We start from the raw sequence: 21,637 nt of genomic DNA on the forward strand, positions 1-21,637 counted from the left end.
GGCTTCAGAGAGCAGAGTGGCTGAACTGGAGGAGCTAAGGGAGACAGAGAGGTACATAGAGGAGACTTTCCAGGACCCAGTAGAGCAGTCTCACCCCCAGTCTGGCAGCCGCTGTGCTGTTGAGGAGGATGAAAGTCTCAGGGAAGGAAAACATCCAAATGGAGCAGACAGAAATGATCCCTTAGTTGGGACCCTCCTTCCAGATGATGTTGTGGTATCCTTTCGCACTGGGGGGGAGGGATAGCTCAGTGGTTTGAGCATTGGCCTGCCAAACCCAGGGTTGTGAGTTCAATCCTAGAGGGGGCCATTTAGGGATCGGGGGCAAAAAATGGGGGATTGGTCCTGCTTTGATGATCTCCTGAGGTCCCTTCCAACCCCAGGGGAGGGAATTCCATTTATTAGTAAGAGACAGGTAATAGTAATGGGGGATTCAATCATTAGAAACACAGATAGCTGGGTTTGCGATGACCAGGAGAACCACATGGTGACCTGCCTGCCTGCCAAGGTTGTGTATCTCTCCAGACATCTGGATGGATTATGTGTAGTGCTGGGGAGGAGCCAGTGGTCGTGGTACATGTAGGTACCCATGACATAGGGAAGGATAGGAGAGAGGTCCTGGAGGCGAAATTTAGGCTGCTGGGTACGAGATTGAAATCCAGGACTTCCATGGGAGCATTCTCTGAAATGCTCCCTGTTCCACGCGCAGGGCCAGTTAAACAAGCAGAGCTGCAGGGTCTCAGTGCATGGATAAGATGATGGTGTAGGGAGGAGGGCTTTAGATTTATTAGGAACTGGGAAAGCTTTTGGGAGAGGAGGAGCTTATACAGGAGGGATGGGTTCCACCTAAACCAAACTGGAACCAGATTGCTGGCACTTAAAATTAAAAATGTCGTAGAGCAGTTTTTAAACTAAGGGCTGGGGAAAAGCCGACAGGTGCAGAGGAGCACGTGGTTCAGACAGAGGCATCCCTTAGGGGAGGATCTATTAATGGAGATTTTCTATGTCCTAGTAAGGAGGAGAGGATGGAGGTTAATAAAATACAGGCAGGATCTGATGAGAAACAGTCAAATGAGAAAGAGTCCCATTCAATTACATCATGTAATGGCAGACAGCTAAAAAGTGACACGTTTTTAAAGTGCTTATATACAAATGCTAGAAGTCTAAATACCAAGATGGGTGAACTAGAGTATATGATATAATAGGCATCACAGAAACTTGTTTGAATCAGGATAATCAATGGGACACAGTAATACCAGGGTACAAAATACATCAGAAGGACAGAACAGATCGTGCTGGTTGGGGAGTGGCACTATATGTGAAAGAAAGCATAGAATCAAATGAAGTAAAAATCTAAATGAACCAAAGTGTACCATAGAATCTCTATGGATAGTAATTCCATGCTCTAATAATAAGAATATAGCAGTAGGGATATATTACCGGCCACCTGAGCAGGATGGGAATAGTGACTATGAAATGCCCAGGGAGATTAGAGAGGCTATAAAAATAAAAAACGCAATAATAATGGAGGATTTCAATGATCCCCATATAGACTGGGTACATCACCTCAGGACAGGATGCAGAGATAAAGTGTGTTGACACCTTAAATGACTGCTTCTTGGAGCAGCTCGTCTTGGAACCCACAAGAGGAGAGGCAATTCTTGATTTAGTCCTAAGTGAAGCACAGGATCTGGTCCAAGAGGTGAGCATAGCTGGACCGCTTGGTAATACTGACCATAGTATAATTAAATTTAACATCCCTGTGGCAGGGAAAATACCACAGCAGCCCAACACTGTGGCATTTAATTTCAGAAGGGGGACTACACAAAAATGAGGAAGTTAACTAAACAGAAATTAAAAGGTACAGTGCTAAAAGTGAAATCCCGGCAAGCTGCATGGAAACGTTTTAAAGACACCATATTAGAGGCTCAATTTAAATGTACACCCCAAATTAAAAAACATAGTAAGAGAACCAAAAAAGTGCCACCATGACTAAACAACAAAGTAAAAGAAGTGAGAGACAAAAAAGCATCCTTTAAACAGTGGAAGTTAAATTCTAATGAGGAAAATAGAAAAAGAGCATAAACTCTGGCAAATAAACTGTAAAAATGTAATTAGAAAGGCCAAAAAAGAATTTGAAGAACAGCCAAAGACTCGAAAAGTAATAGCAAAAAAACATTTAAGTACATTAGAAGCAGGAAGCCTGCTAAACAGCCAGTGGGGCCACTGGACAATCAAGATGCTAAAGGAGCACTCAAGAACGATAAGGCCATTGCGGAGAAACTAAATGAATTCTTTGCATCAGTCTTCATGGCTGAGGATGTGAGGGAGATTCCCAAACCCAAGCCATTCTTTTTAGGTGATAAATCTGAGGAACTGTCCCAGATTGAGGTGTCATTAGAGGAGGTTTTGGAACAAATGGATAAACTAAACAGAAATAAGTCACCAGGACCAGATGGTATTCACCCAAGAGTTCTGAAGGAACTCATATATGAAATTGCAGAGCTCCTAACTGTAGTTTGTAACCTATCATTTAAATCAGCTTCTGTACCAAATGACTGGAGGATAGCTAATGTGATGCTAATTTTTAAAAAGGGCTGTAAAGGTGATCCCAGCAATTACAGGCCTGTAAGCCTAACTTCAGTACTGGGCAAACTGGTTTAAACTATAGTAAAGAACAAAATGGTCAGACAGATGTGCATAATTTGTTGGGGAAGAGTCAACATGGTTTTTGTAAAGGGAAATCAGGCCGCACCAATCTACTAGAATTCTTTGAGGGGGTTAACAAACATGTGGACAAGGGGGATCCAGTGGATATAGTGTACTTAGATTTTCAGAAAGCCTTTGACAAGGTCCCTCAGCAAAGGCTCTTAAGCAAAGTAAGCTGTCATGGGATAAGAGGGAAGGTCTTCTCATGGATTGGTAACTGGCTAAAAGATAGGAAACAAAGAGTGGGAATAAATGGTCAATTTTCAGAATGGAGAGAGGTAAATAGTGGTGTCTCCCAGGAATATGTACTGGGACCAGTACTATTTAACATATTCATAAATGATCTGAAAAAAAGGGGTAAATAGTGAGGTGGCAAAATTTGCAGATGATACAAAACTAATCAGGATGGTTAAGTCCAAAGTAGACTGCGAAGACCTACAAAAGGATCTCACAAAACTGGGAGACTGGGCAACAAAATGGCAGGTGAAATTCAATGTTGATAAATGCAAAGTAATGCACACTGGAAAACATAATCCCAACTATGCATATAAAATAATGGGGACTAAATTAGCGGTTACCACTCAAGAAAGAAATCTTGGAGTCATTGTGGATAATTCTCTGAAAACATCCACTCAATGTGCAACAGCAGTCAAAAAAGTGAACAGAATGTTGGGAACCATTAGGAAAGACAGAAAATATCATATTGCCTCTTTATAAACCATGGTACGCCCACATGGAATCATAGAATATCAGGGTTGGAAGAGATCTCAGGTGGTCATCTAGTCCAACCCCCTGCTCAAAGCAGGACCAACCCCAACTATATCACCCAGCCAGGGCTTTGTCAAGCTGGGCCTTAAAAACCTCTAAGCAGAGTGGATTTGATTTAAATCAAATTGATTTAAATCACTAGTCAGGAAGACTCGATTGAATCATGGATTTCTACATAAAAGTGCATTCTTGTTGGTTGTTACCAACCTGAAGATCCTTCATGTTCGGACATGTTCCTTTCATCATCTTCAACGCAGCTTCCTCCTGAGAAGGAGCACTTCTCATGGAGTTGTTTCATTCGGGCAATCAGGCCTTGCATTTCTTTGTTGCACCGATTGCATTTTGCACGCATGCCTGTCTTACCCAAAGGTAGAGGAACTTCATTAAAATAGTCCCAAACTGGGTCTCTTTTACGGCCTGCTGCCGTTATAGGGTTTCCTTTCTACTGAGAGGATGGTATGATAGTACTCGGGCCAGCCTGGCCATGCCATGGGTCTTTTCTTCCAACTTAGACGTACCCTGTAAGGTAGTTGACTTAGTCCTACATGACGTTATCTTGAAAAACTTAGCATTATACAAAATCATTGCAGGCCATAGTGAATGGAGCAAAATCTGTTTCCATGGTAGATTGCGAGAAGTGGCTGAACAGGAAATCTTTGTCTAAGGGGGTGTTTCTAGTGGGGTCCAGAAGGGCTCTGTTCTCTGTCCAGTGCTGTTCTATATCGAGATCAGTCGTCTGACAGAATATATCAAATCACTTGCTGGTAAAATGCTGAGGTGTCCCCCAAATGAGTGGAGGGGTAAATTATGAGACGGAGGGCAAGTTCTACAGAGGATCTGGATCTAAAGCCTGGCCCAGCCATTGCTTCCTCTCTCTGTCCTTGCTCCAGAATTATAAGGTCCTGCACAAGTACGTTGCTCTGTATGCAACCCACCTCATCCGGGAAGGCAGCTATGACAAAGCGCTGAGCCTGTATGTCCAGCATGGAGCTCCCGCCAACCTGCAGGTAAAGGAGACGTTCAGTGCAGCACCGGGATCTTCTCCAGCCCTGGCCCCCAGGCTGGGGCCTTGTGCTCTGGCTCTGCCGCTCTCCCTCTGGGCCCTGTCTGTAGGGAAGGTGGTGTAGGACCCAGCTCTGCACCCACAGGGGCTCCTCCATGCTGGGTCTGCAGCCACTTCCCGTTCCCTCTGACTCCTGTGCAGAGGAGGTGGGGAGGAGGCTGAGGATCTGCCCCACATGTGTACGGCATGCGGGGACAGGCCACGGTTCTGCTAGGTACCATTGGTCTTGTTCTTTCCTGGGAGACTCTGGGCTGTAGGGAGAGGCCTGGGGGGAGGCTGTGTTGCCAGGGGGCAGTTCCGGGACCACTGCTCCCTGCATACTGGCTGGACACGTCGCTGCAGGATACTGTGCGCGCGTGGAGCTGCTGGGACCCCCGTCTGTGTTCCCTCACGCGGCAGGGGAGGCTGGGGCTCCCCTCAGCTCCCACCCAGTGCCCAGGATACGTGGCTTCCCCTCTCATGCAGAATTTCAACATCTACAAGCGTCTCTTTGTGGAGATGGTGAACGCGCCCGGCATGAACAGCACCGAGGCCTATCCCAGCTGGGCCGACCTGCGCGACGTCCTCTTCAACCTGGTGAGTGCGACCACGCTGCCCCCCCTGGCGACATCCCAACGGAGCTCAGAGCTCTGCCCCCCGGCCCCCGGCGCTGCTCAGCGCCCACGGCTCCCTCTGCATCCCCCCCCACTGCTCAGCGCCCACGGCTCCCCCTGCCCCCCACTGCTCAGCACCCACGGCTCCTTCTGCCTACCCCCCACTGTTCAGCGCCCACCGCTTCCTCTACCCCACACTGCCCAGCGCCCACGGCTCCCTCTGCCCCCCACTGCTCAGCGCCCACTGCTCAGCAACCACGGGTCCCTCTGCCCCCCAGTGCTCAGCGCCCACGGCTCCCTCTGCATCCCCCCACACTGCTCAGCGCTCACGGCTCCCTCTACCCCCCACTGCCCAGAGCCCACGGCTCCCTCTGCCTTCCCCCCACTCCTCAGCGCCCACGGCTCCCTCTGCCTCCCCCCCACTCCTCAGCGCTCACGGCTTCCTCTGCCTCCCCCCGACTCCTCAGCGCTCACGGCTTCCTCTACCCCCCACTGCCCAGCGACCACGGCTCCCTCTACCCCCCACTGCTCAGCGACCACGGCTCCCTCTGCTTCCGCCCCCCACTGCTCAGCGACCACGGCTCCCTCTGCTTCCGCCCCCCACTGCTCAGCGACCACGGCTCCCTCTGCTTCCGCCCCCCACTGCTCAGCGACCACGGCTCCCTCTGTCCCCCCCCCACTGCTCAGCGCCCACGGCTCACTCTGCCTCCCCCTCCACTGCTCAGCGCCCACGGCACCTTCTGCCTTCCCCCCACTGCTCAGCGCCCACGGCTCCCTCTGCCCCCCCCCCACTGCTCAGCGCCCACTGCTCCCTCTGCCTCCCCCACACTGCTCAGCGCTCATGGCTTCCTCTGCCTCCCCCCACTGCCCAGCAACCACGGCTCCCTCTGCCCCCCACAGCCCAGCGCCCACGGCTCCCTCTGCATCCCCCCCACGGCTCAGGGCCCACGGCTCCCTCTGCCTCCCCCTCCACTGCTCAGCGCTCACGGCTCCCTCTGCCTCCCCCTCCACTGCTCAGCACCCACGGCACCTTCTGCCTATCCCCCACTGCTCAGCGCCCACGGCTCCCTCTGCCTCCCCCTCCACTGCTCAGCACCCCCGGCACCTTCTGCCTTCCCCCCACTGCTCAGCGCCCACGGCTCCCTCTGCCCCCCCCCCCACTGCTCAGCGCCCACGGCTCCCTCTGCCCCCCCCCCACTGCTCAGCACCCACGGCTCCCTCTGCCTCCCCCCATTGCCCAGCAACCACGGCTCCCTCTGCCCCACGCTGCTCAGCGCCCACGGCTCCCTCTGCAACCCTCCCCACTGCTCAGCGCCCACAGCTCCCTCTGCCCCACACTGCTCAGCGCCCACGGCTCCCTCTGCATCCCCCTCACTGCTCAGCGCCCACGGCTTCCTCTACCCCCCACTGCCCAGCACCCACAGCTCCCTCTGCGTCCCCTCCCACGGCTCCCTTCACACCCCACTGCTCAGCACCCACAGCTTCCTCTGCCTCCCGCCCACTGCTTCCTCGGCCTACCCATTGCTCAGCACCCACAGCTCCCTCTACCCCCTACTGCTCAGCACCCACAGCTCCCTCTGTCCCCACTGCTCAGCGCCCACGGCTCCCTCTGCCCCCCACTGCTCAGCGCCCATGGCTCCCTCACCCTACCCATTGCTCAGCACCCTCAGCTCCCTTTGCCCCCCACTGCTCAGCACCCACAGCTCCCTCTGCCTCCCCCCCAACTGCTCAGAGTCCATGGCTCCCTCTGCGTGTCCCCCCCACGGCTCCCTCTACACCCCACTGCTCAGCACCCATGGCTTCCTCTGCCTCCCCGCCACTACTCCCTCGGCCTACCCATTGCTCAGCACCCACAGCTCCCTCTACCCCCTACTGCTCAGCACCACAGCTCCCTCTGCCTCCCCCCCCCCACTGCTCAGCACCCACGGCTCCCTCTGCATCCTCCCCACTGCTCCCTTGGCCTACCCATTGCTCAGCACCCACAGCTCCCTCTGCCCCCCACTGCTAAGCGCCCATGGCTCCCTCTGCCCCCCACTGCTCAGCGCCCACGGCTCCCTCTGCCTACCCATTGCTCAGCGCCCACGGCTCCCTCTGCCTCCCTCCCACTGCTCAGCACCCACGGCTCCCTCTACCCCTTTCAAGGTTCCTTCCCCACTTTGAACTCTAGGGTACAGATGTGGGGACCTGCATGAAAGACCCCCTAAGCTTATTCTTACCAGCTTAGGTTAAAAACTTCTCCAAGGTACAAACTTTGCCTTGAACCCAATGCTGCCACCACCAAGCGTCTTACACAAAGACCAGGGAAAGAGCCCACTTGGAGACGACTTCCCCCCAAATATCCCCCCAAGCCCTACACCCCCTTTCCTGGGGAAGGCTTGATAAGAATCCTCACCAATTTGTACAGGTGAACACAGACCCAAACCCTTGGATCTTAAGAATAATGAAAAATCGATCAGGTTCTTAAAAGAAGAGTTTTAATTAAAGAAAAGGTAAAAGAATCACCTCTGTAAAATCAGGATGGTAAATACCTTACAGGGTAATCAGATTCAAAACACAGAGAATCCCTCTAGGCAAAACCTTAAATTACAAAAAGACACAAAAACAGGATTATACATTCCATTCAGCACAGCGTATTTTACCAGCCTTTAAACAAAAGGAAATGTGAGGCATGTTCTAGCTAGATTACTTACTAACTTAACAGGAGTTGTAAGGCTGCATTCCTGATCTGTTCCGGGCAAAAGCATCACACACAGACAGATCCTTTGTTCCCCCCCCCTCCAGATTTGAAAGTATCTTGTCCCCTCATTGGTCATTTTGGGTCAGGTGTCAGCGAGGTTCTCCTAGCTTCTTAACCCTTTATAGGTGAAAGGGTTTTGCCTCTGGCCAGGAGGGATTTTATAGCCCTGTATACAGAAAGGTGGTTACCCTTCCCTTTATATTTATGACAACCCCCCACTGCTAAGCACCCACAGCTCCCTTTGCCCTCCACTGCTCAGCACCCACGGCTTCCTCTGCCCCCCACTGTTCAGCATCTCAGCTCCCTCTGCCCCTTCCATCCCCTTCCAGCATTGCTTAGCACCCACTGCTTCCCCGCCTGCCCAGCCCTGCCCTGGATGCTCTATGGCCTGGCTGCCACAGCCCCCACGTACTCACATGCTCCCTCTCTCTGCAGTGTGAGAACCTCGTGAAGTCGAGTGAAGTGAACACTCCCGCGCACGAGGAGTTTGAGACCATGCTTCTGATATCACACTACTATGCCACCCGCTCCGCTGCGCAGGGTGTGAAGCAGCTGGTAAGGCCTGCCGTGCCCTCTGCTCGGCCTCCGTCCCTGGGATCCATGGGCGGGCGGCGCTGGAGGCAAAACAGCTGGTTGGGGTCTTCCCCAGTGCATTCAGCCATTGCAGAGGGTGCTGCCCGGGGGAACGTGGGAATGGTGCCCCAGCCCCGCCAGAACCAGGGGTGGCCTTGGGGATCCCTGCTGTGAGAGTGCAGAGTGACACGCTGCAAGCCAGCACACAGGAGGAGCCCTAGCAACATGCTAGGAATTCAGCCTTCGGGGAGGGCCCCCTTACCACCCCCTTCACAGGCCTCATGCAGACTTTCGTGCCTTCCGCCTGACAGGCTGTCCTAAATATAAAGGGAAGGGTAACCACCCTTCTGTATACAGTGCTATAAAATCCCTCCTGGCCAGAGGCAAAATCCTTTCACCTGTAAAGGGTTAAGAAGCTAAAGTAACCTCGCTGGCACATGACCCAAAATGACTAGTGAGGGGACAAGATACTTTCAGATCTGGAGCGGGGGAAAAATGCTTTTGTCTGTCTGTGTGATACTAACTTTACAGGAGCTGAAGTGCTTGCATCCTTGATCTGTTCCCGGCAAAGGTATCACTGAGACAGACAAAAGCCTTTCCCCCCCCCTCCAGATTTGAAAGTATCTTGTCCCCTCATTGGTCATTTTGGGTCAGGTGCCAGCGAGGTTACCTTAGCTTCTTAATTTAATTGGGGATTGGTCCTGCTTTGAGCAGGGGGTTGGACTAGATGACCTCCTGAGGTACCTTCCAACCCTGATATTCTATGATTCTATGAAAGGGTTTTGCCTCTGGCCAGGGGGGGTTTTATAGCACTGTATACAGAAGGGTGGTTACCCTTCCCTTTATTTTTATGACACAGGCCTTGGTAGCCAGCCATAGATGGACAGACAGCGGGCAAGACTCTCCAGGGCTGACACTGAGTTCCGGGGATCCAGGCGGGGCAGAGAGAGGGCCGGGCTCTCTGAGGCTCAGACACTGGGTGCTGGGGATCCGGGCAGGGCAGAGAGAGGGCAGAGCTCTCCGGGTCTCAGACACTGGGTGTTGGGATCCAAGTGGGGCAGAGAGAGGGCAGAGCTCTCCGGGGCTCGGACATTGGGTGCTGGGGATCCAGGTTGGGCAGAGAGAGGACAGGACGCTCCAGGACTCAGACACTTGGTGCTGGGGATCAGGGCGGGGCAGAGGGAGGGCAGGGCTCTCCGGGACAGAGACACTTGGTGCTGGGGATCAGGGCGGGGCAGAGGGAGGGCAGGGCTCTCTGGGGCTCAGACACTGGGTGCTGGGGATCCGGACTGGGTCACTGTCTCTCATACATGGTGGCTCTCAAGGCATCTTTGCCCGCAGGATGTCTTGGCGGCCAAGCTCTCCATCTCCCTTCTGCGCCACACTGAGCTCATCCCCGCAGACAAGGCCTTTTATGAAGCTGGCACAGCAGCCAAGGTAAGAGGCAACCTGATTCGCAGGAGCCAGAGGCAGGAGGGCCTGGTCCCTGGCTCCCATGGGCTCTCTGTCTGCTGAGGGGGAATTGGTCCTTCTCTGGCAGCTTTCCCTCCCTCCCTTCATCCTGCCTGGTGGGCTCCTGCCTCCACCTTCCACCAGCCCCTTGGCAAATGTGGCTGCAAATGCCCCTCCTCTGGGGGTTCTCCATGAGTATGTATCCCATGGGAGCATGAGGAGAGAGTGACGTGCCTGGCAGGGGAGTGGGTGTCCTCAAATTGGGGAGGGTGGGAGGGTTAGGGATTGAGGGATGGGTATGGGGCCCTGGGAGTCAGCGATTCCCCCCTTGTTGCACCCCTGGCCCCCACCCCTGATTGGGGACCGGGAGGATCTGGTCCAGGAAAGCTGCCCTCCTATGCCACCTAGGGTCCTTAATTACCTTGACCAGTCCCCGGCCTGGACCTCCTCTGCCATCAATCGCCCCTCCAGCTTCTTTCTCCCCCACTCAGCAGACTGTGCAGGGAGGGTGTGATGGGAGGCGAGCCACAGAGACCGTCAGCGGGGCTTGGGGAACTAGTGTCATCAAGCCAGCCACAGGTTGCGTCTCACACTCTACCTGCCCCAGGTAGCCCCTGCTGGTGCACTCTAGTACCCGGGGTATGTTGAACATAAGCCTCCTGTCCACCCTTGCTGCAGAGTCAGTGCATGGCCCACTGGGGCAACGGAGAAGAACGCCCCACATTCGCTGTGTTCATCAGACCGGAGTAGTGGTGAATGACACGTGGACTCGCACACACACTCGTAAAATATGCCCATGCTGGGATCTCACAAAACTGGGTGACTGGGCAACAAAATGGCAGGTGAAATTCAGTGTTGATAAATGCAAAGTAATGCACACTGGAAAACGTAATCCCAACTCTACATATACAACGATGGGGTCTAAATTAATTGTTACCACTCAAGAAAGAGATCTTGGAGTCATTGTGGATAGTTCTCTGCAAACATCCACTCAATGTGCAGCAGCAGTCAAAAAAGTGAACAGAATGTTGGGAATCATCAAGAAAGGGATAGATAATAAGACAGAAAATATCATGTTGCCTCTATATAAATCCCTGAGACGCCCACGTCTTGAACACCGTGTGCAGATGTGGTCGCTGCATCTCAAAAATACATTGGAATTGGAAAAGTATAGAAATGGGCAACAAAAATGATTAGGGGGGTGAAATAGCTTTGATATGAGGAGAGAGTAATAAGACTTGGACTGTTCAGCTTGGAAAAGAGATGACTAAGGGGGGATCTGATCGAGGTCTATAAAATCATGACTGGGGTGGAGAAATTGAATCAGGAAATGTTATTTATTGCTTCACGTAACACATGAACCAAGATCACCAAATGAAATGAATAGGCAGCAGGTTTAAAACAAACGAAAGGAAGTATTTCTTCACACAATGCACAGTCAGGCTGTGGAACTCTTTGCCAGAGGATGTTGTGAAGGCCAAAACTATAACAGGGTTCAAAAAAGAACTAGATATGTTCATGGAGGATTGGACCATCAATGGCTATTAGCCAGGATGGGCAGGGATGGTGTTCCTAGCCTCTGTTTGCTAGGAGCTGGGAATGAGCAACAGGGGATGGATCACATGGTGATTGCCTGTTCTGTTCATTCCCTCTGGGGTACCTGGCACTGGCCACTGTTGGAAGACAGGATACTGGACTAGATGGACCTTTGGTCTGACCCAGTCTGGACATTCTTATGTTCCCACTCCTGTATGTTACTCTGAAACCACTCCTGTATGTTGACATGGGACTTGGTAGCTCCAGGGAGACAAATGGACGTCAACACTTCCAAAACCTGCGGCAGTGAGTCTGGGAGCCCTGGTCTAGACTCAGGCTTGCGGGGCTCATGGTACAGCGCTAAAAACAGCTATGGAGACAGGCGGGCCCGAGCTCTGAAGCTGTGGTGGGGTTGGGTTTCTGAGTCTGAGCTCCAGCCCGAGCCATAACATACACACAGCTGTCACAGAGACACAGGCCCAGTGCTCTGGAACTGCTCTGTATGAGGCCAGACAGGACTCTGGTGTAGCATGCCTCCCCTCACACTATCATCAGGGCAAGAAGAGTTTTCAGCTATGGCCTTTCTGGGTCTGACCTCAGAGCATTCAGGACCCCTATTCTCACCATGCGCTTCCCGCAGCAGGTCCACCTGAACGGGACCCCTGGGAAAGCCAGAGGGGCCCTGCCCCCCAGCTTTGCAGTCAGCCGTGACTCTCAGCCAGCGTGTAAAACAGAAGGTTTCTTAGTCGACAGGAACATAGCTCAGAACAGAGCTTGTTAGCACAGAAAGCAGGACCATTCAGTAAAGTCCATCTTGCGGGGATCCAGGCCTCATGCCCTGGACTTTTCCCCACTCCAAGTCCCAGACAGGAGACTGACTGGCTTCCAGTGGCCTAACCTCCAAAAGGCCTGTTGCCCCTTCTCTGGTTTTTATCTTGCTTCCTAGGCAAAGTGTCACCTGGTTGCATCCCCCTCCTGGGTCTCAGGTTACAAAGGGCACCGTCCATCGCTTATGTGCAGGCAGCTGGAGCCGCCTCACCTGCCCCCGAGGGTCTCAGCAAAAGTCACACCCTTATTCCCACCACCTTAAACATTGGTGCAGCACACAGGGAAACTGAGGCACCCGCCATATTTATGCAAAACAGTAAGATTCACATCGGCTCATGTGCAGCATAACAAGGGGAAAAAACCCACTTCATCACAACAGCTGTTTTTAGCTCTGTAGTGCAAAGCCTGCATGCCCAAGTCATGGGCTCTGAGGCTTGCTGCTGTGGCCTTTAAAATGCTGTGTTGATGAACCCCAGCTCCCCTGGGCCAGCTCTTGGCTTCAGACATGATCATCCCGAGCCAGGGCTGCAGCCGTGGTTCTTTCCCCAGACACGAATCCCTGGGGCGGAAAGTGGCCACTACTGCACAGCAGCCAAACAGGGTGAGCCGGTGAGGGCCCAGGGGAAGTGGAAGCAGAGAAGTTAAAATTCGTGGATTTGCAAGTCGAATTTTACAGCTGAAATTTAACAAACTAGAACTGATGTGGAAAACCATTCATTACTGAGTCCAGGGAGAAAAGGAGTACTTGTGGCACCTTAGAGACTAACCAATTAGTCCCTAAGGTGCCACAAGTCCTCCTTTTCTTTTTGCGAATACAGACTAACACGGCTGCTGCTCTGAAATGAGTCCAGGGAGCACTAGCTCAGTATGGTTTGTGCTGGGTTCCTCTCAGGTCAGCTCTGACCTGGGACATTATTTCTCAGATCAGATACTTGGTTAGTCTTAGCCAATCGACAAGTTTGTTAAGTCACCCAGAACCATGGAGGTATGTAATGAACAGGTTTGTGGCTTATGCTCAAATAGCAGATGTTCTAGGCACATACGGACCACACCAGTGTTTTACAAACCCTGGCCAAAGACCAGCATTGAGGGCAAGCAGTTATACCATAAAGCAGTGAACTCACCACTCATCAGCTTTCGTACCTCTAATAAGGTTATGACATGTCATGTGATCCTCCAGTGAATGAGGGGGCACTTGTCTGAAGGTGTTTGGTTTGAAAGGAAAGCTTTCTCTGAAGGTCTCTAAGACCAATGTCCTTGGATTTACAAAGGGAAAGCATGCATATAGCATTGCTTAGTTAAAAATCCCCAAATAGAATTCCTTGAGGGAGAGAGCTGTCATGGACTCAAAGGGTCAGGGCTATGTCCCAGCCTGGGAACAGTCTCTGGGAGGGGGCCTTCAGTGGGCCAGACGGGGTCTCACCGCCTCCTGAGACTGGTCCTCTGAGCCTGCAGTCCCCTGCCCCACCCCAGAAGCTCCAGGCAGCAAGTCCAGCTGAGACAGATCCTGGGGGAGATGTGTCCTCTCCTCAGGGATCAGTGCCCCTTGCCCAGTGTCTGCAGGGACACTCACCCAGCGCTGTGAAACCAGGCGGGTTTATTGGTCACCTGGCACATGGCCCAGGCAGCCCCTCGGGTGGCCCAGAGAACTGATGGTTACAGCCCAGACCAGCTGCAGTGACCCCCTTGGTTCACGCTCTGTCTGTCTCTCCATCCAACCTTGGTCAGACTCCAGGCGAGAGCCCGACCACTTCCAGGCCCTAGCTCTTATCTCCCCTCTCGCACCTCTCCAGTCCATTAATCTTGAGCTAGGGGATTGTTGTTCAGCTTCCCTAAAGGAGGTGGGGACGTCCATCTCCCTCTCGGTCCTTGATCACTATGTGCAATGTCCTGGCGATCAGATTCACCAGTCTCCTCAGCTGCTCCACTGAGATGGAGACTAAGGCCCACATAGCTGGGCCACACCCATCCTCTGTCTCTTTGCCTGCCCTGAAAGCAAACAGCTCTTTTCCACCCACTAGGTAACAATGCAGCATATAGGGGAAACTGAGACACAAACAGGACTCATAACAATATTACAAAATAGTCCCACTGGCAGATGCAGACTCAGCAAGGAAACATTCAGTTACTTCTGTTAAAGAACACAGAGTCTGCAATGACATCTTGCCATTCTCAGGCCTGGTAACCCTGGGAGAGTTTGCCCCCGGGCCTGGTCTGAGTGTGTGGTAGCATTTCCATGTTCTGCAGCTTCTTGGGGGCTTCAGCAAGCTCTGAGTTCCCTGCAGGGCCTTGATTTATACCAGTGTCAGGTTTGTGGAAGGCTTTATAACTAAACAGAGGGGAGAGGAACAGTCCCTCCCTGGTTAAACGACTAACAGCAAGGTGGAGATTTTATTTAAACTTGCCATTTTCTATCCCTGAGGGATTGAGATACCAACTTCATTTTATCTGGGATTCCTTCTTCGATGGTGTCTCCCATTTAAGCTGGGCATTGCTGCTCTTCCTTTGTCTTTAGCTAATAGGAGAGCTAGCGTCTGCAATCAGCACAGCAGTGGGTGGCTGTGACTGTGGGTGTGTCCCTGGTTCAAGGGCCAGCAGGAGCTGTAGTTATTAGTAATGTATTCCAGGCATACTTGACATCAGTACGTCTCCCAGAAGGACCTGCCGTCCAACGGGAAGTCCGAACTCACCACACCCCCATCAAAGCAGCCAGTAGAGAGGGATGGGGAAAGGCTCAGCAGCCAGCCCTGGAACCCAGACTCTGCCTCTGTCCCAAGGGCCATGCCACAGCAAAGGACTCAGTCATGTCTAGAAGTGCTGGCAGGTGCCAGACCGTGTTCTCTGGGGTGGGGGACTGTGTTCCTGCTCCCCAGCTTACCCTGGGCAGGGAGGGGAGTCCCAGTGGGCACTGATGTGCCTGGCAGCAGGGCCTGCAGCGCGACCTGGCTCCAGGTTTGCTGGGTGCAGGGCCCGTTTGTCCTAGAGCAACAGCGTGTCACTGCAGGCTCCTGCTGCTGGCGCTGGGGAAGAGACCCGCTGCACAGCACTGCATTTAGGAAAGGGCTTGAGGTGACCTGACGCAGCTCAGGAGAGGGCTCTGGGCCTTGCTGGGCCAGCACAGCGAGAGCTCAGCTCAGCATGCACAGGGATCCCAAAAGCAAACGCCATGTGCAGCAGGATGGTGGTGATATGGAGAGTACCTAGTGCCTTCATATAGATCAGTATCACGGTGGGGACTGTGTGCAGTGCTGGGTCCCTCGTCTCAGACTATTGCAGAACAGGGGGTTCAGAGAGATTAAAACGATTGGGACTGTTCCCTTAAGAGATAAATAAGAGGGGATGTGACAGAAGCACCTAAAATAATGTCTGGCCTAGAGAAGGGAGATCGGGCGCTTTTGCTCTTCTTGTCTCATAACGTAAGAACAAGGGTGCATTAAATGCAATTCAAATGGGGGAAATTCAAACCCAGTGCAAGGGAATACTTTTTTGCACCATGCATTATTAGCCTGTGGAACTCATCTCCACATGACGTTGTTGAGCCCAAGGACTTGGCAAGATTCCAAAAGGGACTGGACATTTACCTGGATTATGTTACTATCCAGCGTTACCAGAGTTAATGCTAGAAAAAAAAATGGTGGAAGGAATTTTTAACCTGTTTCAGGGGTTAAGCGTGGCTTGTCAGTGCTTTGTGGTACAGACTGTTCTTTAATTCTGTGTCTGTACAGTGCCTAGTGCCATGGGGGCCTGGCCCATGAGCAGTGCTACTAGGCACTGCGTTCATGTCTAGATGCAGTTACTGCACAGCAAGCTAGGGCTGTCTGCAGTGCTCTAGCCCACCATGTGCTGACTGTCTCTGGCACCCTGCTTGTGCTTCTGTCTACTCCACTTTACAACAGGAGTAGCTCAAAGTGGGCTGCTGGGAACCTTTAGTGCCTGGTGAAGGGGCCCAGGGGCGGGGAGTGCAGGGCAGGCTAGTGTGTGGTAAATTCATGCCCCAGCTTGCCGCACACTCAACAACCCCACAAATAAATAATCTGAACTCTAAGTATGAGCACCCAGGATGAGATCCTCGTGAGGGCAGGTTATCACACATCTGCTGCTTTGGGGGTCTTATGGTCTCACACCTGCCTCTGATGTAGCTGGGGCTGTGACGGGCCTTGAGGCTGTGCAAGCTGGGGATGCCGCTGTTCTCTCTGAACCCTGCAGATTCACTCCCCCACAAGGCTTCTTTGCCTGGTTTTCCCCCCCGAATCCTGGCTGCTCAGGAAGGCGCAATGCAGGTGCCCCCCGTTGTCCTGCTGAATTGTTACTGCTCTTAGCCCAGAGGGCATTTCTCCACATCACCGGTGCGTGGGACATGGCTGGGGCTCCCCAGAGCATCACTTCCCACCACTCACACTCATTCTTGCTTTCTCTGCACTAGGCGATCGGCTGGGAGAACATGGCATTTATCTTCCTGAACCGATTCCTGGACCTCACAGACGTGAGTAGCGCATCAGGACGAGGGTAAAGGCGGCACAGGGGTGGGTCGCTGTGAATGTGGGGGCCTTGAGCTGCTCGGGGCCCTAAGCAGGGATACTAACAGTGAATGCGGGGGCCTCGAGCTGCTCGGGGCCCTAAGCAGGGTTACTAACAGTGAATGCGGGGGCCTTGAGCTGCTCGGGGCCCTAAGCAGGGATACTAACAGTGAATGCGGGGGCCTCGAGCTGCTCGGGGCCCTAAGCAGGGATACTAACAGTGAATGCGGGGGCCTCGAGCTGCTCGGGGCCCTAAGCAATTGCTCAGGCTGCTTACTCCTAGCGCCGGCTGTAGGGGGCAGGCTGTTCTGAGTCGGGGGGCTGCAGGGGAGGTGCCCATGGAAAGACAGAGAATGTTCCAGCCCTGCCTTGAGGACCCACGGGGAGAGCGGGCCCTGTGTTAAGGTGCATCTGGCTGAACACTGCAGGTTGATAATGGCACAGCGAAACTGCGGCTTGTACGAGCAAAGCCTGGCTGCGTGTCGGAGCAGCACGGCCCTTAGCCCAAGAGGCTTCCAGGCCAGAAGGGCCATGATGCCTGGCCAGGAGGTGGCTCTGAACTAGGGAGGGAAGCTGTTCTCATTTCCTGACACTTCAGCTGCTGCCCGTACAAGAATCAGGAAGCGAAGCATCCAGCTCGGCCCTTTCCTTGCACTCCTGTTGGTCCGGCACACAGCAGAGACCCCAGAGCATCTGGCAAGTGGGGTCACTCAGGTTCCAAACTGCAGCAGCAGCTGCTCGAGTGGCGGTCCTGTGCCTGTTTCCATTCTAACCCTGTGCTCCTTAGCAGCAGGGGCCAGCTGTGGGACCCAGTTCCCCGGCACCCTGGCCAAGGGTGTTAGTTGCTGTCCTGTTGGCTGGGACACACTCCATTGAGAATTGAAAGACAGCAGCATTTGATTATAGCTTTATGGAAAATAGGTCTCATAAGAGAAGCTTCTTCTCATAAGCCTGGCTGCTAAACTTCTGTCAGGGCTGCGGTTTAGTCCTGCTCGACAGACCATACGAAAGTTAACGCGATGCCAAATCAGTAGCACCCATATTAAATGGATTGAACAGCAGCTAGCTAGTGGATGTCAAAAAGTCAATGGGCAGTTGTCATCCAGTGGGGGCGGGGGGTTCTAATGGGGTGCTGCCCAGGAGCTGCTCTCAGCTCCATGTTATTCAATGTCTTCTTCGAGGATCTGGTTGAAAATATAAAAATCTCTGGTGATAAATCTTACAGTGTACAGAAAATTCGGTAAATCATGATGGGGACACGTGGGTTCCACTGAGCAACCTGGCTCCCATCGTAAGCTGGAGGCAGGGTTGTTGGAGCCGGGTCGGCCCCAGGGTATGAGACAGACAAGGTGCGGGAGGGCATAGCTTGTATTGGACCAAGAGAGCCCTGCACAGAGGTCTTACTCTCAGGTGTGAGTGCCAAAGCGTGCATTGCTCACCCACAGAAGCTGGTCCAATACAAGCTATTCCCTCACCCACTCGGCAGTATGCTGGGTGCATGTGAACAGAGCTAAATGCCAGGACGTACCCTTGGAACAGAGAATGTAGGTCCCGCAGGATGGGGCCTGGCTCACTGGGTGGAAGAGCAGTTGACTGCAAGGTCAGGGCTAATGTGAGCCATTGGTGTGTCCGCTAAGAGTGGCAAACGCATCTCCTGGGACCCTGCTGCGGCCATTGCTGATGCGGGAGGTTTGGGCTGCCTGGCCTGGCACTGCAGGATGCTGTCCCCCCCAGCACTCTCCCTCTGCCCCCCAGGCCATTGAAGAGGGCACGCTCGACGCCCTGGACCATGTCGACTTCCAGAACACAGACATCCCCTTCGAGGTGCCACTCCCGGCGCACCAGCACGTGGCTGTGAGTGTTGTCCGTGTTCTCCACCCCCCGCTTCCCTCAGCCCCAGGACAGGCAGGGAGTGAGGCAGCAGGGCCCAGCTGTCAGCAGTAAGCGGGGGTGTGCAGGATCTGACCCTCAGCAACAGGAGGTGGGGAGTGCGAGGGACCAGGCCCCCGGCTCTCAGGACTGTGGGAAGTGAGGAAGCGGGCTCCCAGCTCTCAGGACCAGGGGAAGTGAGGGAGCAGGGCCCCAGGTCTCAGCAATAGGGGATGATGCAAGGAACCAGGGCCCCAGGTCTCAGGGCCAGGTGAGTGGGGGGAGGGAGGGACCAGGCCCCCAGGTCTCAGGACCAGAGGGTTAGGGGGTCGAGGGGCCAGACTCCCACCTCTCAGGAACACGGGGGAGGGTGGCTCAAGGGACCAGGGCCCCAGCTCTCAGGACTGGGGGGTAAGGGAAGCGAAGGATGAGGCCTCAGCTCTCAGGATCAGGTGAGTGGGGGGTGAGTGACCAGCCCCCCCACCCTGCACCCCTCCCAGCTCTCAGGACCAGGCAGAGGACACAAGGGACCAGGGCCCCCTCTGTCAGTGGGGGTTCAGGATCTGGGGGCCTGACCCCCGCCCTGGTCTCAGGGCCGGGCCAGGCCAGCTCGCAGGGCGGTGCCCGGAGTCAGCAGTGATCTGTGCTGCGTGGCAGGAGGCGACACGGGAGGAGATCAGGGACTGGGTGCTCACCATGTCCATGGATCAGCGGCTGGAGCAGGTTCTGCCCCGAGATGAGCGGGACACATACGAGGCTTCGCTGGTGGCCGCAAGCACGGGCGTGCACTCCCTGCCTTGCCTCCTCACCGGTGAGTCCCTGGACATTTAGCCCCTCGGGGATGGGGGAGCAGGATTGGGACCCAGGGGGGCAGGAATGAGATCTGGGAGCGGCGAATTGGCGGTGGTGGGGAGGTTTGGCACAGAGGAGGAAGGATCAGGACCTGGGGAGTAGGGGGGCAAGATTTGGACCTGGGTGGGCAGGATTGGCGGTGGGGGGGAGATTTGCAACCTGGGGGGGGAGGCGGGCTTGGCAGGGGAGCAGGATGGAGAGAGGTTTGGGACCCACGGGGGCAGAATTGGCAATGGGGAGAGGTTTGGACCAGGGGGTGAGGTTTGGGACTGTGGAGGAGGATTGGGACCCGGTGGCGGGGGCAGGTTTGGGCCATGGGGGCGGATTGGTAGTGGGGGGGGATTGGGACCTGGGGGAGAAGGGTTGGTGGGGGGAGGTTTGCGACCGTGGAGGAGGATTGGGACCTGAGGGGAGCAGGGTTGGTGGGGAGGAGGTTTGGGCCCGGGGGGGCGGATTGGGACCTGGGGGGGAGCAGGGTTGGTGATGGAGAGGTTTGGGACCTGGGGGGAGCAGGCTTGGTGGGGGGGAGGTTTGGGACCGTGGAGGAGGATTGGGACCTGGGGAGAGCAGGCGTGGTGGGGAGGTTTGGGCCTGGGGGTGGAATTGGCAGCAGGGGGCATCAGACACTGGCGAGGGAACTGCAGACGAAGGCCTCGGGCATGGGGCAGGGTCCTGGCACCTGAGATCCTGGCAGGGGAATTGCTGTGTGTTGGGGCCCCCGCCCCCGCATGGCACCTCTGGGCCCCCGTGCTGGCTCTGCCCTGGGTGGTGCTGTTGGCTAAGCGCCTGGGCCAGGCCCCTGGGGGTGGTGCCGGCAGGGCTGGGGGTCGGGCAGCGCTGGGCTCAGCCCAGCTTGGCCCCGCTCAGCAGCGTCTGTCTGTGGCCAGGCTACCCTGTGCTGAGGAACAAGGTCGAGTTCAAGCGGCCTGGGAAAGAAGCCAACAAAGACACATGGAACAAGTTTCTGATGGCCGTCAAGGTGAGGGGGGGCAGGGCCTGTCTTCAAGGGAGGGGCTCAGCGCCCAGCACCGGGGGGGGGGAGAGCCTGTCTTCATGGGAGGGGCTCAGCGCCGGGGGGGGGGGGGGGGGGGCGCAGGACAAGGCAATGGCTCTGGCTCACTCACAGGCCTGTGCCCACTGGGAGGGAGAATGGGGGGGCAGCCGTTCACCCCACCCCCTCGCCCAGCGCTTCTGAGCTGCAACAAAGGCAGGGGATCTAGGGGCATTGGCTCCCCCAGGGGGAACTGGCTGAGCCCAGCAGGGGAAGACGTGGCTGGGTTTAGCCCTCGTATGGGGTCTCAGCCTGGCCCAGCCCCACCTCAGGTGAACATCCCCCAGCGTCACGCAGCCCCCATGTGCATTATCCTGCTGGGCTCCCCCCTTTCCCAGGCTCTGCCCCATGCCCACCCCCAGTGGGCCCCAGGGACCAGGGCCGTGCCCCACCCTGCCCCAGTCCAAGGGACAGGCTCCTGTCTGCCCTAGTGCCCCATGGGGGCAGGAGGCATGTGAGGTAGGGGGGCTGGGCCCAGCTGCTGCCTGGTCATGCACCTGCTCGGGGGCTGGGCTCACACTGTCCCCCAGGAGGGAGTGGGAGGATGCGCTGAATCCCCCAAGCCCGGGTGGCTCCGCGCAGCCTGTGCCCAGCACCTCCTCTTCTCTCTTGCAGACGTCCCATAGCCCCGTGTGCCAAGACGTGCTCAAGTTCATCGGCCAGTGGTCTGGGGGGCTGCCGAGCAGCAGCCTCTCCTTCCAGTGAGCGGCCGCCAGGGCTGAGTGGGGCCCCGCTTTCCCCGCCCCCTCACCGCTCCCCAATAAAGCAGGCTATGGAACCCCAGCTGTGATCCTGGATCCCGTGTCCGGCCCTGCTTGCGAGTCCTGCGCTTCCTCTGGGGGTGGGCAGCATCCCATTGCCTCCAGCCCATGGCACCCCAGGGCCTGGCCAGGCCGCAGGTGAGCACAGGAGCCCAACACAGGCTCGCGTCACCTGGAGGGCCCTGAAGTGATGGGGCTCAGGCCAGGCTCAGAGCAACCGAGAACGAGCACAGGGGCCCTGCCCTCCAGACCGCTCCCTGCGGGGTCGGGTAGGCTGGGCCCTTCCGCTGCCTGGGGGATGCAAGTGCAGGGGGAGGACTGAGCGCCGAGC

The 21,637-nt window shown here is 55.2% G+C and overlaps 1 protein-coding gene across 6 annotated transcripts in view; it reads left to right on the top strand.

Annotated features, from left to right (window-relative positions):
• IFT172 (intraflagellar transport 172) overlaps window positions 1–21,342 on the top strand; it is a 151,395-nt gene extending 130,053 nt beyond the window's left edge. For 2 of the 6 annotated variants that reach the window (XM_073335396.2, XM_073335397.2), the window contains 9 exons: window positions 4,365–4,481; window positions 5,003–5,113; window positions 8,303–8,422; window positions 9,782–9,877; window positions 16,680–16,739; window positions 18,529–18,627; window positions 19,300–19,453; window positions 20,382–20,473; window positions 21,161–21,342. In XM_073335396.2, coding sequence (XP_073191497.1) covers window positions 4,365–4,481; window positions 5,003–5,113; window positions 8,303–8,422; window positions 9,782–9,877; window positions 16,680–16,739; window positions 18,529–18,627; window positions 19,300–19,453; window positions 20,382–20,473; window positions 21,161–21,250 — 939 coding nt within the window. In that variant the 3' untranslated portion in view covers window positions 21,251–21,342. The other 4 variants (XR_012157848.2, XM_073335398.2, XM_073335400.2 and 1 more) reach the window with 4 other exon arrangements.
• Window positions 21,343–21,637: the final 295 nt, after the last annotated feature.

This window comes from Lepidochelys kempii, chromosome 3 (genome assembly GCF_965140285.1).
Source record: "Lepidochelys kempii isolate rLepKem1 chromosome 3, rLepKem1.hap1, whole genome shotgun sequence".
Lineage (NCBI taxonomy): Eukaryota > Metazoa > Chordata > Testudines > Cheloniidae > Lepidochelys > Lepidochelys kempii.